We start from the raw sequence: 14,042 nt of genomic DNA, 5'->3' as shown, positions 1-14,042 counted from the left end.
CGTAAATCAACTTCTCAACAACCCTCGCATTGACCTAAACTCAAGCACATTCACACGTCCATAAAAATCTCAAATAAAGAAATCAACATACTTGGCGCAGCCCAAGATCAAGAACACCTGCAGCTCTAAGCAAACGCATACAAGTATTCATCTCATCTGCAGGTTACTTGATACTATGCCTCGGCCAAGGTCAACTGCATGTGTTATTTCAAATAACGTAGCGCGACGACAGCGTGGATGATTCTCATTTTACATCCTCAGGGTTTGTACTAATATGATATCAATTAAAAGTCACGCAAATTCTGGACCTATAATTTAGATCCAACCCACTATTCCACGAATTTAGAACCCGTCACACCCGGACCCTGAGCCAACTCGTGGATCTCACCAAGCCCCCGTCCAACAGACAAACTCCTCAAGAACCCGATGCGATATAAGCTCCGAATAAAAGCCTTCCTTGCCATCTACTGTCGAGAACGATATCCGTCCTCTACGGAGTCGCCGAAACTGTGGAGAGAGTTTTCTGACGCATGATGCACAATCGACCGCTCCACATAGGATTGACATAACTACCCAGCCGAGAACGAGCTATAGTCCCAGCCTTGCTTACCTGTCTGCACATGAATGGGCTTTGAATAAGTTCGATTGAGAACTAAGATAGGCTGCAGCTCGAAGATACTTCATCCATCACATTCTAACATTCTTGTTGGGGATGTGATATTTCAACTTTGAAGATCTGCTAGGTTTGGGGGGAGGGGGAATAGGGAGACCGGGTTGCTAGGAATGGAATGAAATTAATGATATACATCCAGGAACCCCCTAAATTGTGTACCAAAATTACGAGTTCATTCTCTACCACCCAATGTCACCTTAACTCTTCCTGTGAAAAGCCACTTCTGGTCGCAAGATACCTCGGCATCTGGTCTCTCAATCATACTAAGACCTTCAAGCGGATTCTCAATTGAATGAGACGATCTTGAGCTGATTAATCTAGCCATGAGATCTCAAATAACCAGTCAGCAAGGTCAAGGGCTGTCATTGGACATGGAATCACGTTCTCAGCACATACACCTGTTCTGAGCGGTCTACAATATGGAACGATCATTGTGTACAAATCCCAGACATCGTCTGTCGCTTCCGGAGAAAGCTATCGCAGTCATAGTTAAGATCTTTATCCCCACCGGCTACGTGTCTGCCATTGACGCGTAGTAATTTGAAATTGGACAAGGTGATATCTACAAGAGAATCGACGGTGGAAACGACATTAGTCGGGCGTTAGTAGCCAGCCGTATTTGTCGATATCGTGCACCTGAGACAGGAATCCACTAGTTATTCATCTAGAAGAGCTTCTATACAAGTTTGGAAGGAGCGGTATTGATGACTGAGTAAAGAGCATTACTGAGCGCCTATAAGGCAGGTACCAACGAGCCCAGACTATTCAAAATACAACATTTTGGAATCCAAGCATGTCCCATTCTACAATCTCATTGCCCGAACCCGTCGACCATCAGACAATCTTCATGGCCGCAACATGCTCAAGCCATCCTTTGGCGTACCGGAAAGTCCTGTAGTAAAAGACAGAAGCATTCCTATAAGGGCTAGAACTTCAGGGCCCCATACGTCATTGTCGTCCCAATCGGGGTATCTTGGAGAAAGCTAGCACCACCGACTCTCGCCGAAGGCTTCGACCTATTTCAGGGATAGCTGAGACGCCAGGAAGAAATCGGACAGTCAATGGTCGAAGTGGATCAGGATTATTCCCCAGATTCTACGCAGGGGGAAAGTCCAGGCCACGATAAAGCCAAAAAGTCAAAGCGAGATTGGAAATTTATGTTTAGTTCCTCGTGCGTGGCGGGTAATTTCGGAAATCGGAGCATCTCATAGGGGAAAGACGGACTGAAAATGAAGACCGAAAAGTGAGTAAGAATATGGAAGAGGCTGAAAATGATACGCTAGAATGCTTTCTAGAGATCTACTTAGCTCTATGTGAGGATAAAAAGGACTAGAGAATTGGAGTCTGGGCGGTTTCCTTTTTTGATCCTACTCCTCAGCGGTTAAATTTCTCCTCACCGAGGGATGAGGAGTACGCTGATGAGGAGTACGCAGATGAGGAGTACGGGTCCGATGGAGCTCCCCTCACGGCTCTATGTAAATTTTTTTTAATAATTTTTTTTGCCTCTTTCCCTCTTTTCTCGTTGGCCTTTTTTGCCGCTAAAATATAAAAAAAATGTGGGGCCGAGAGCTCGTCATCGGCGATGACAGTCGGAGTCGATTACAGGGATATAATACCAATTGATTCCATTCCGATCGTAGCAATTAATCAAGGTCATAAATAACAATTAGAACGAATAACCGATCACTGGTCCGAGAAAGTACAGGGTACTTATGCGGTCATAGAGAACAACAAGGGAAAGTAAGTACCGGGGACAAGGAGGAGACCCCTTTGGGACCCGGCCACACCGATTCGCCCGAAACAGCAACGCAGTTGTGACTGTCGACACGGGACTCCCTTATCGCAGACTTTTTTGATCGGCTCGGCTTCTCCCTTCTTTCCTTCACACCTTCAGCTCCTTGGTGCCTTTTCTCCATCATGGCTGGCAGTACGCTAGCAATGCGTTCGATGATGCAGCTGTCGCAGCTGTCCTCCGTCTCGCGCCGTACCGTCTCCACAGCATCCCAGGCCCTCCGCGCAAAGCCGTTCCAGCCTAGCAGCATCCAGACGGTTTCGCGCGTCGCTCGCCGTGGTTACGCCGATGCGGCTCCCACGCCTTCGCCTGCTCCCAAGCCCAAGAAGCGATTCCGATTCCTGCGCTGGTCCTGGCGGTTGACCTGGCTCTCTGCTCTCGGTCTGACCGGTACCTTGTGTTACAGCATCTACTCCCTGCGTCACCCCGTCGAACAGCTCGAAGCCGACCCTTCGAAGAAGACCCTGGTCATTCTCGGTACGACGCGATTGCGAACATGAACCTCCAAAGAAACATTGCTAATGCAGCCGCCCATGTAGGAACCGGCTGGGGGGCTGTCTCCCTGCTCAAGAAGCTCGATACCGAGAACTACAATGTCGTCGTCGTCTCCCCCCGTAACTACTTCCTGTTCACTCCCCTGCTGCCATCATGCACCACCGGTCTGATCGAGCACCGCTCGATCATGGAGCCCATCCGTAACATCCTGCGCCAGAAAAAGGCTACTGTCAAGTTTTACGAAGCCGAGGCCACCAAGATCGACTACGAGAAGCGTGTCGTTTACATTAGTGACGACTCCGAGATCAAGGGTGACATTTCCCACACTGAGGTTCCTTTCGATATGCTCGTGATCGGCGTTGGTGCCGAGAACGCGACTTTTGGTGGGTGCTCCCCCGTGCAACAATGAGGTCGAAATGGGCAGAACTGATAACATACAGGTATTCCGGGTGTCCGCGAGAACTCGTGCTTCCTGAAGGAGGTGAACGATGCTCAGAACATTCGTAAGCGTATTATGGACTGTGTCGAGACCGCTATGTTCAAGGATCAGACCGAAGACGAGGTTAAGCGCCTGCTGCACATGGTTGTAGTTGGTGGTGGCCCTACTGGTGTCGAGTTCGCCGGTGAAATCCAAGATTTCTTCAACGAAGATCTGAAGAAGTGGATTCCCGAGATCAAAGACAACTTCCACGTTACTCTTGTTGAGGCCCTGCCGAACGTCCTGCCCATGTTCTCCAAGCAACTGATTGACTACACCGAATCGACTTTCAAGGAGGAGGAGATCACCATCCGCACCAAGACTATGGTCAAGAAGGTTACTGAGAAGTACATCGAGGCCGAGGTTACCAACCCGGACGGAACCAAGGCCATCGAGACTATTCCCTACGGTCTGCTCGTCTGGGCCACCGGTAACGCTGTGCGTCCCGTTGTGCGCGATCTGATGGGCCAGATTCCGGCTCAGAAGGACTCCCGCCGTGGTCTTGCTGTGAACGAGTACCTGGTTGTCAACGGCGCCGAGAACATTTGGGCCGTCGGTGACTGCGCTATCACCAACTATGCCCCTACCGCTCAGGTTGCCGGCCAGGAGGGTGCCTTCCTGGCTCGCCTGTTCAACATCATGGCCAAGACTGACAGCATCGAGAAGGAGCTCCACACCCTCTCCGAGAAGCAGTCCCAGGTCAAGTCCAACGACGAGCGCAACCAGATCCTCGAGGAGATCCGTGAGCGCCAGAAGCAGCTCCGGAGAACCAAGCAGATGGGCCCCTTCCAGTACTCTCACCAGGGTTCCCTTGCCTACATTGGCAAGGAGCGTGCCGTCGCCGATATCAGCTGGCTGAGCGGCAACATCGCCAGTGGTGGTACCCTGACCTACCTTTTCTGGCGCAGTGCCTACCTGAGCATGTGCTTCAGCTGTAAGTTTGACCTTTGCTCTCCAAATTTCCAGTATTGATAACTAACTTTTAATAGCTCGTAACCGTGTTCTGGTCGCCGTCGACTGGATCAAGGCCCGTCTGTTCGGCCGTGACGTCTCTCGGGAGTAAATGCATCGCTTGCCAGTGCCCCAAAGTGACTGTACTATACAGCCGTTCCTGCTTTTCCTTTCATCGTCCTTCCAACACGGAAACCGTGTCATTGGACACTTGTAACGCCCCGCACCTCCGTACCTCCCATTGAACTTTCCTTGCTCTTTTGTGATAGACATATCCATTATCTGCTCTTATTCGTGATGGCCCGCAGTTGCTACTGTTAGCGGTCTCATCCATCGTCTTATAACCTCATGTACACTTCCCCAGGCCGCGGCCATTTCACAGACCTCTCTGCGGGGGTTGTAGAGGAAAAGCATTAATTCCCTTCTTTTTTGTGCCTTTTAGCTTTGCTTGGCTTGTACGCTATGGGAATAGATAGACTAGGTTTGGGATCGTTGCCTAGAGACTGCCATATTCGACCGATGAATTTCGTTTCTCGCTGCATTCTTCACTCTTCGATGTGACTCGATTCTAGATTTTCTGTAGTAAACCTGAGATGCCGGGTTTATTGAGATTCGGTAAATTTGAGTCTATGTACAAGGACTGGGTCATTTATAGACACACGGCCATCCCAACGAGAGAGGAGTATACCCAAAGAAAGGAGGGAAACATGGAGACGGGGCAGAAAGGTATCAAAATTACAAGCCGGGAATAGGCAGAGGTATCGAACGGGAATAGTAACAGGGGGGGGACAGCAAAATCGACCAAATCAGCAACTCATGACAAATTTCAGCTTAGAAGATGGACCAGCGGCCACGGGTCTCCTTGGCAGCCTGCTGACGATCAGCTTTGCGTTGCGGGCTGCGGCCGTCTAGTTGCCGGATGCCTTCGATCTTCTGGAGGGCCAACTCGAGGAGCTCCTTCTTGCGGATGATGTCGAGGTGGCGGCGAACGCGGGGGTCTTCGCGTGCGAAACGCTCGACCTCAGCGTCGGAGAGGTGTCGGCCGAGTCTCGAATCCAACTCACGAGGGAAGTTGTAGTAAAATTCGGAAAGGAGCTCGACGTTGAGGAACAGTACCGCCGTCGAGGTGAGCTTGTCTGCTACCACGTCGAGGAACACTTCCGGGCAGTAATACTTGTTCTTTTGGGTGGCGCACTGCTTGGATCGGATGGCCATGAGTCGCAGTTTAATGAGTTCCGCTCGATCACGAAGGAAAAGTCCCTCCCGGCCTATAAGCAAGTTAGTTTGGATCTGAAGGGCGTACAACTGGCGCATGAAAGCTTACCTCGTTCCAAAAGAGCGGCGCTGAAACCACCTGCGCCGCTGGCGCTATTGCCCTCGAGCACGATATCGCCCCTCCTGACCTTGTCGATGAAAGACATCACATCCTTGAGCTTACGTTTCCCAATTGCGTCCTCGACTTGTTTCATGGCTGACTCGCACGCTCGGAGCTCCTCCTTCAACACCTTGCCCACATTGTCTCTCCCCTTTGACCATTCTGAGTCCTCAACCTCAATTTCGAACTTGTATGGCTTGATGCAGTTTTCCACCTGATCACTAGTGCTGAAGAACCGGTCATTAAGTATGCCAGTGCAAGCATCGACGATCTGCTTCTGCGCCCCGGGATGAGCGGCGAACGTAGAGGACGCCAGAAGCGAGTTCACGTGGTTCTGAAGAGCATTCGCAACCACGGTGGTAGCAAGTCTGCCAATGCCGAGCTTCGTCAGCATGGAAGAGGAGGCATCAAGCTTCCGATGCCAGTACAGGGACTCGGGATCAGCCTTAGGCAGGTCCTTAAGGGGGTCCAGTTCTAGCATTGGCGGGTTCAAGTCCTCGACGGGCTTGTTCCAATAGCGTTGTGCAAGAATATCTAGAACTCGTTGATCCAGCTCAGCCTTGAGCATCTCGCGAACCTGTGGTCGGCCGAAACCTTCGGCAAACTCCTTGAAAGAATGCTTGAAGCTGTCCAAGCTTTCTGCCAAGTATGACTCGGCGCTGAGAGGCCGATCGTTATATTGCACCTTGAACTCGTAGGTCGCCTCTTCCAGCTCCTGGCTGATGGCATCCCTAGTTCCGGACAAGCTGGAAGCCATGGTCTGTTCAAGGACGTGCATGAGCTTCTTGCGAAGAGTTGAGACGCCAACGGACGTTTCCGAGTGAGGTCCGAATTCACCGGGATGGGCGGAGAAGTACGCTTTTTCATTCTTCAGAATGGCACTGGTAATGTTTCCAGAGCCTCGAGAGAAGAGAGCTGTTGATTGAGGAATCCGGCTTACAACACCCACATAACCCAGCCGAAGGGGATACTTCTTGTCGCAGAGGATATCGTGTCCCCGCTCAGGATCGACAAGATCCATCTTCGTGATCACACCGATAGTCCGTTCTCCGCGGGGATCCACGCGACGGCTAGATCTTAGCGCTGTCGAGTTCGCAAGATCCACATCGGCGGCTGAAATAGCCAAAATGACGTTAGGAGGTTGGATGTATTTATCACAAAGATCAGAAATCTTCTGCTTTAGCTCCGGGGGCTGATCATGGCCGGCAACTTGGATATAGCCCGGCAGATCGATCATGGAGAGGTCCGGAACATGGGGAGAGTAGATTGTCAGCTGAATAGGATCATCTGATACACAATCTTTGTCCGGGACAGCAAGGTTCAAGTCGGTCAGGGTGCGTTGAATGGAAGAAAAGTCCGTGATCTTGCCGAGGCCCAAGGCTGGGAATTCACCGTATTCCGCTTGGGCGTTGGGGGTGTTGACCAGGGTCAGTTCAATCGGCCGTCGGGTGACCATGTTGGAGCCCTTGGGCAAGAACTCGTGTCCCACGATAGCTTCGAGAACCGAGCTTTTGCCGGAAGACTGGGAGCCAATCACGACGATGGATGGAAGGGTCAACGAGTCCGACTGGCCAACAGTCTGGAGGATGTTCCGGATCTCGATCATTTTGCGCGTAAGAACCATCATTTGATCGTCCTCAGCGACTTCTTTATCATCCCGCGAATCGTCCTCGTCCGACTGCTCGTAGCCAAAGGCTGTACCAGTTGCAGCAGCGGCACCCGTTGCCGCAGCTCGTCCCTCTTTGGGTTCCCTTCCACCGCCGCCATCATGTTGAGATTTGGATTCCTCGTCAATCCGGAGGATTTTTTGTAGCCATTCCGGAAGCTCAACATCCCCGGTTGTGTGTTCCCATCCACGTTGTGTTTGTTCCGCCACATCCTGAATACTTTGAAATAGGCCCGATGCCGTATTTCCCGCAGTCTCACCGAACTGTTTGAACACATCTATCGCATAGTTGCCGGCCTCTGCAGGTATTTATTAGCAGCCGCGGATTGAAATGGAGCTCTGTAGGACATACGGTTTGCCTGGTATTGAATATAAGCCAGGCCCGCGATCGTTGCACCGCCGAACATGGCGGGGATGCGGGCAAGTTTGAGAGCAAGCCTTGGGAGCATTCGTCCGAATGAGAAGGCTCGTACAGCAGGGACGTTGTGGATGCCATTTGAGCCTATCGGCCATGCCCGTCCCCTCAGAGCAGCGCCACCATCCGCGCGAAGTAGGCCGCCTGTTCTGGAGCCAGCATTATGAAGGTGGCGTGCCCAGCCGGTTCGCACCAGCGGGGCGAGTCGATGGGAGAGGATCCTCCCACTCATGGCTGTTGCGAAATCTCATTCAAGATAACATGAAGTAGAGTTGTGAAGATCACGGGCGACTGACATCAACGTGACTGCGCGAGTGGCCGCTTCGTCTCCCGTATTGCATATCACGTGCCGTAAAATGACGTGCTGTGCAGGGGAAGTGAGCGAGTTGTTTTCGAGGAATCTTTGGTCCTGAGAGATATTTTGCTACTTATTCAAGGGATTCTTTGTGTGGTTACCTTCTGTTGAGATCCAGGGTAGTGGTTGGCTTGGAGTGGTCCAGTTGTGACTTGCGAATAGTCGGTGACTCTTCAACCTCCAACACCCAACGGCTGAGCCAACTCAATCATCGCCTGGAAAGAATATCAGAGAGCTCGTCTATAACACTACAGCTTGGTATATTAGCAGCTGGAGCGTACTTCTCTTGGAAATATCCGCAATCAGCGCTTAGTCGAGCCCGATTGGATCGGCTCAAGACCAGACATGTGTCGATTCTTGGTGAGCTGCTCTGCCGCGCTCATTTGGTATCCTAAATGTCTAACTTTGGTTCCAACAGATTTACAAGGGTCTTAATGAGATCCGTCTCAGCAAACTTGTTACAGAGCCCAGTCATTCCATCCTGACTCAGTCCTATGACTCCCGGTTAAGATTGGTATGTCAAACAGCCTCAATGCTGCTCTGCCTAGAAGTGGCCATATATAGATACGGCTAACATGAAAAATCCAGGACAATCGGCGTCCTGTGAATGGAGATGGATTCGGAGTGGGTTTCTACACCGACCCTAAACTAGGACCGGAGCCCTGCATCTTCACATCAACACTGCCAGCCTGGAACTGCGAGAATTTAGAGCGGCTGGCTTCCAAAACTTGCTCTAATTTGATTTTTGCCCACGTCCGCGCCACCACTGAGGGTGCTCTTGCGGAGAACAATTGCCACCCGTTCCAGCACCAGACTCTGATGTGGATGCACAACGGCAGTATTGGCGGCTGGAATTATATCAAGCGGGCACTGGGTAGCTCTCTCTCCGATAAGTGGTATCTCGGCGTCAAGGGTGGCACAGATAGCGAGTGGTCCTTTGCGCTGTTTCTCGATCTGCTCGAGAAAGAAGGTGTCGACCCGAGTTCAGATCCTGGCCCAGAAGGGTTTGGCCAGGCTCTGCTGCGTCGCGTTATGATGAAGACCATTGCCAAAATCAATGAGTTTGTGCGCGACATCCCCAACAAGCACAACCTCACGGATCTTGAGACGCGAAGCCTGCTGAACTTTGCGGTCACAGATGGCCACACTGTCGTCTGTACGCGGTATGTCAGCAGCAAGACGGACGAACCTGCGAGCTTGTACTTCTCGTCTGGCACTAAGTGGAAGGAGGGGAAGACCAAGGGTCACTTCAAGATGGAGCGCCATGACAAGGGTGCTGATATCGTGCTCGTGGCTAGTGAGCCTATCACTTTTGAACGACGTCAGTAATCCTCTTTTCCCTTCATCTATCATGGCAAGTGCTGATTGAGGTTGCAGACAATTGGGTCTCAGTTCCCACAAACTCAGTGGTGACCATTCACAAACAGACTGTGTTGCTACACCCGATCTTGGATGAATTCTACAGTGAAGATCTCAACCACGATCGCTCAACCTGTTTCGCCGTATCCAAAGGCCTTGTTAGCACGGCACCTGGAACTACTGTTCCCCCGCCAAACAACGAGACTTGTGCCTCTTCCGCATCACAGGCGACACATGAGAAAGATGTAGCTGTCCTGGACGGACCTCGCCGTTCCCAACCTACAGCGGCCGTATCTCATTGAGGTGCATGTTCTTGAAATACTATCAGAACAGGACTTTTGTCAGTTCCTGTGAGGCGAGAGATTAATATCGGAAAGAGAAAATGATACCTAACCTGCATTTGGAGTCATTGGGGTTTTGATTGAATGGTATTGTCATATGAGCATTTCGGTTTAGTTAGGGGCGCTAACATTGAGATTGGCCACCTTTTCTATAGTCAAACAATCTTGGTTCAGACTGATAAAGATAAAAAGATTAAATATTGGAAAGGCGCCCAAAAGTAGTATAAGCACGCCTAGCCGGTATCCGGATCGACCAATCCCTTTCCCATTCCAGGTACTTCATGAGCCAAACTCTCAGATATAAAGCCTATTCTCTTTATCGTCCTTTTGCTTGTTTCACTCCATTCAACTATAGGACGGTGATTGGGGGCCGGAAACGGCCGGGCTTGGGCCCCTTTTCTAAGCGGCTTACGTCCACCGGTGGCCCCAGACCCTATTATCTCCAGTGTTCAGGGCCTGACAGCACACATATGGTTGCCGAACCTGCAACGGAAATGTCACAGAAAAGAAAGTTCCTGAGGCTCGCAAGTTAGTGACTACTCTTTCACAGGCAGGATTGAATCCGTGAGTTAGGGCTAATTGGAATGCAGGTCCCAATGAAGTCCGCACAATCAGTCGTGAGGCCGTTGGTTATTACAACGCCCTCCTCATAGCAGCAGTCTACGAGGTTGCAAGTGAAGATGTAGACATCAGATCTGCTGAAACCTTCATTTCTCCTTTAAAACAATGCATCCAGGAGCACCCATTCCTGAGTGTGGTCATCAAGGACAAACATACCGAAAAGCCAGCTTACGAAGCGGTTTCGAGTATTAATATCGAGGACCACGTATCCATACTCCACGATGAGCACCCTGATGGTGAGACAGCAGCTATTCAAAGGGTCCTGCCACCAATACTCGACCGGCCATGGCCTGCCGACATACCTCTGTGGCGAATCGTCGTCCTCCCTCTGGCCTCGCACGGCTTGGTGAAGCGCTGCTTTGTAGCCTTTTCATTTTCCCACTCCCTCGGAGACGGTATGATCGGAATTACATTCCATCGTACTTTTCTCGATACATGGCGGCAGACCACTGGTGCGGAGGACAAAGAGTGGTTGGTTATGACTCCACCAGATATAACGCTCCCGGCGCCCTTCGACACCCCTGAAAGACTTCCCATATCTTGGAAGTTTCTTCTGGGACCGTTGCTAGCAGTGTATTTGCCAAATTTCATGAACGAACTACTCGGACTCCGTGCAGCCGCCAGCACAATCGAGCCCGGTACCTGGATCGGCTCGCCCATGTTCTTCGACCCAGTGTCTGAACTGCCTAGCAGAGTGCAAATCCTCGAGATCGAAGCTTCGCTGGTCCAGAAGGCCCTGCAAGCATCCAGAAGCCACGACGCAAAACTCACCGCAACGATGCACCAGCTGATCGTTCGGGCATTGAGCAAGGCTATTCCTAACCGCGACATAACCAAGTTCGTCTCGGGGACAGCTGTTGACATGCGATCGTCTATTGGTATCCCACCCTATACATGGGGTCTTTTCGTGTCTGGTCATTATGAGGTCCATCCTCGTGTATTTGAGACGGGGCCTGCGTTATCAGATGAGATGTGGGCTGCGGCGAGTTCGATCACGAAAAGACTCGCTGAATGTCGCACGAGGCTGCATGATCAAGCTATCGGTCTGCTGCGATATGCTCCCAGTATCAGAAACTGGACTCTGGGTAAAATTGGGCACCAGCGGGATTGTTCATTCGAAGTGAGCAATCTGCTTGCTTTCGATGGTGGTGGAAATGCCAATTGCAATATCAGCAAGATGTTGTTTTCGCAGCCTACTAATGTGCTCAGTGCACCCCTTGTGTTTAGTATTATCACTGTTAAGGGGGGTAGCTTGGTGTGCACTGTGAGTTGGCAAGCTGGAGCATTGAATGTGCCGATAGCGGACGAGAGACCGTTGGTTGATGAGGTTTGCTCATCGTTTCGAGCGGGCTTTGAAGCCTTGAGTGTTTGACCGATCTTACACCCGTACAGGCTGCTAAGACTCTCGGCAGAAGTCCAGAACTATCTACCTAGCCGTGAACCTAATGTGTGTTCGTCCTCCACGGTTGGATTGGCGTCTAAACAGACGCAAATTACTGTTCATCGCAAAGTGCTCATTGAAACATTCCATGTATTTAGAATAATATACATTAAAGGAGCAGCGAGGCTCAACTATCATCACCCGATATATTAGCATGTTTGAAGTACTTCATTCCAATCCAAGCGACAACCACCCAGACCCACGCCATAACGGCCGTGAGAATAATCAACGCCGGATAGTACCCCACTATAGGAAGCGTAGGATCATCCTCTAACTCCGGTGGCGCGTAAGGTGTCTCGCCGACATCCCACGCCCAGCTCCAGACCTCGAAGCAGCTGCCGATCCCGACAACAAAGACCAGCCAGGTGACCATCAGGATAATCCAGCCCCACCACTCGGTCTCGGAATAGTCCCATGTTATCTCGGCGTTGCTTTTTATTTCGACGGGGTGTGTGGCGAGGGGTGAGGATTTGCGGTGGACGGATCTGTAGTCTGTGTCGGAGGGAAGAGGGTAGTAGGAGTCTGAGCCGGAGGATGGGGATGAGATGTGGAGAGCTGCGGTGGGTGCGTTTTTCGTTGCGTTGTTACCGGTAGCGGAAGCGTTTGTAGTATTGATTCGTGGGAAGGAGACGAGCTCTTCGTCGTCGGTGCCTGTCTCTTCGCCCAGGAGGTTCTGTTGCGCGAGACCTTGCCGGCGGCGCGTAAGGGAGGGGCGGAGAATCTTCTGCGCGGTACTTGCGCGAAACCAACTCGGCCGGGTCTGGGTATCTTCGGCGTCATCGTCAAAGTTTCCGCGCGGTGTGAACTCGTTTGGTGGTGAGGTCTGGTCTTTCGAAGACCGCAGCGCGTCGTTCTGGTATCGAACGGGGTCCGCCGATTTACTCGCCGAACGTTTCTCGCGCGATTCCAACCGTGTGCCTAGAAGGGCAGTTTTCCGTAAGGAGCCCCGTCGCCGTCGTGTGCGGCGCTGCTCTTGTAGAACTGCCGACATGGCCCGGCCGCTTGCTGGAGCGTTGCTGGAGATTTGTGGCCTGTTGGGCGCGAGGTCCTCGCTATCCCCGTCCTGGTCCATAGCGTGGGAGGCCGACTCGGATTGTGTAGCTTGGCTCATGCGAAGGAATGAGAGTCTCGAAAGTAAAGAGCCGGAGAGGCTTCGTTTGTGGCCGCTATTTGCGCTGCCAGATCGCGTTCGGTTGGGTGGTCTGTCGACTGCGAGTTCCGCATTGTTGCTTTGGCCATCGTCCATTGGCGCAAGTGGAAACCGAGAGCTGGGACATCAGCTCGCCGGTATTCAGTCCCCCAGCATGGGAAAATCCGGGCCAGATACGAAGTCGTTGTGCTCGGGTTTGCTTTCCTCACATCGCGCGCGGAGATGGAGTCCGGGTTTGGAGATCAACAGGAGGTGGCGTTTCCGCCTGGAGTTTCAGGCACCACGGGAAAGTTGAAACATGTCAAGTTAGTAGCCAGAGAGGATGGAAGAGTATATGAATGGTTACGGACTAAAGTAAAGGCGCTTCGGCTTCGTGGGTCTTGGCCATCAAGCTAATCGTAGCATTCTCCTTTGTAGACTGCAAGGGAACTAGCTGGGGACAGACAAGATAGTACCATGTACGAAAGCAAAGATAGGTGGGACAGAACACGAATTGGCCGCAAGATCTAGGTAAACCCAAGGGCAAACAAAAGACAATTGGTATATCGGCTAGAACTCCAGCAGGCAGAGGAAAAGATCAAACACCGATTGGTGTCAAGCAGTTGAAAGAAATTCATCACAGCATATACGGATACTTTGGGGAAAGAAAAAGGTCTCAAGAAAGATCTGAGAACGAAAATTGTCAACCGAGAAATCCAGGGCAGAAAGCCCATGAAAGCATATGTTAGTGGAAGAAAATGAGTAGTATCAAACAAAAGAAGGTATGGGCCTAAGGGAAAAAAAAAGAAGAAGAAGAAGAAGAAGAAGAAAAAGAGACGACGAAGCAAATCTGATACAGCACAATACATGTACTGGAATGCAATAGTAGCTAGCAAGGAGAATTGACAAGAAATCAAACAGGGAGAGTAGGAAGGTCGCTTTTATTTTGGA

General features: G+C 51.2%; 5 protein-coding genes across 5 annotated transcripts; 3 read left to right on the top strand and 2 right to left on the bottom strand.

Annotated features, from left to right (window-relative positions):
- Positions 1-2,590: 2,590 nt before the first annotated feature.
- N7498_005347 (uncharacterized protein) lies at positions 2,591-4,510 on the top strand (the record flags this gene model as incomplete). The annotated part of the gene is made up of 4 exons (XM_058452409.1): positions 2,591-2,942; positions 3,005-3,343; positions 3,401-4,372; positions 4,428-4,510. 4 exons carry the CDS (start codon positions 2,591-2,593, stop codon positions 4,499-4,501), a joined length of 1,737 nt encoding a protein of 578 aa, XP_058308947.1. The 3' UTR covers positions 4,502-4,510.
- A 710-nt stretch (positions 4,511-5,220) lies between these two features.
- On the bottom strand, positions 5,221-8,101 carry N7498_005346 (dynamin-related GTPase MGM1; the record flags this gene model as incomplete). Its single annotated transcript, XM_058452408.1, has 3 exons — positions 7,783-8,101; positions 5,714-7,729; positions 5,221-5,657 (listed from the first exon to the last, which is right to left on the bottom strand). Exons 1-3 carry the CDS (start codon positions 8,075-8,077, stop codon positions 5,221-5,223), a joined length of 2,748 nt encoding a protein of 915 aa, XP_058308946.1. The 5' UTR covers positions 8,078-8,101.
- Positions 8,102-8,545: 444 nt separating this feature from the next.
- N7498_005345 (glutamine amidotransferase subunit DUG3) lies at positions 8,546-9,861 on the top strand (the record flags this gene model as incomplete). Its single annotated transcript, XM_058452407.1, has 4 exons — positions 8,546-8,560; positions 8,619-8,714; positions 8,789-9,521; positions 9,578-9,861. 4 exons carry the CDS (start codon positions 8,546-8,548, stop codon positions 9,859-9,861), a joined length of 1,128 nt encoding a protein of 375 aa, XP_058308945.1.
- Positions 9,862-10,394: 533 nt separating this feature from the next.
- Positions 10,395-11,893, top strand: N7498_005344 (uncharacterized protein; the record flags this gene model as incomplete). Its single annotated transcript, XM_058452406.1, has 2 exons — positions 10,395-10,428; positions 10,491-11,893. The coding sequence occupies 2 exons, from the start codon at positions 10,395-10,397 to the stop codon at positions 11,891-11,893; spliced, it is 1,437 nt and encodes a 478-aa protein (XP_058308944.1).
- Positions 11,894-12,089: 196 nt separating this feature from the next.
- N7498_005343 (PIG-Y family protein) lies at positions 12,090-13,208 on the bottom strand (the record flags this gene model as incomplete). The annotated part of the gene is made up of 1 exon (XM_058452405.1): positions 12,090-13,208. The coding sequence occupies one exon, from the start codon at positions 13,206-13,208 to the stop codon at positions 12,090-12,092; it is 1,119 nt and encodes a 372-aa protein (XP_058308943.1).
- Positions 13,209-14,042: the final 834 nt, after the last annotated feature.

This window comes from Penicillium cinerascens, assembly GCF_028974065.1.
Source record: "Penicillium cinerascens strain IBT 15544 chromosome Unknown contig_5_segment0_segment0, whole genome shotgun sequence".
NCBI lineage: Eukaryota > Fungi > Ascomycota > Eurotiomycetes > Eurotiales > Aspergillaceae > Penicillium > Penicillium cinerascens.
Note: the sequence above shows the minus strand (reverse complement) of the source record. Positions and strands in the feature narration are given on the sequence as shown.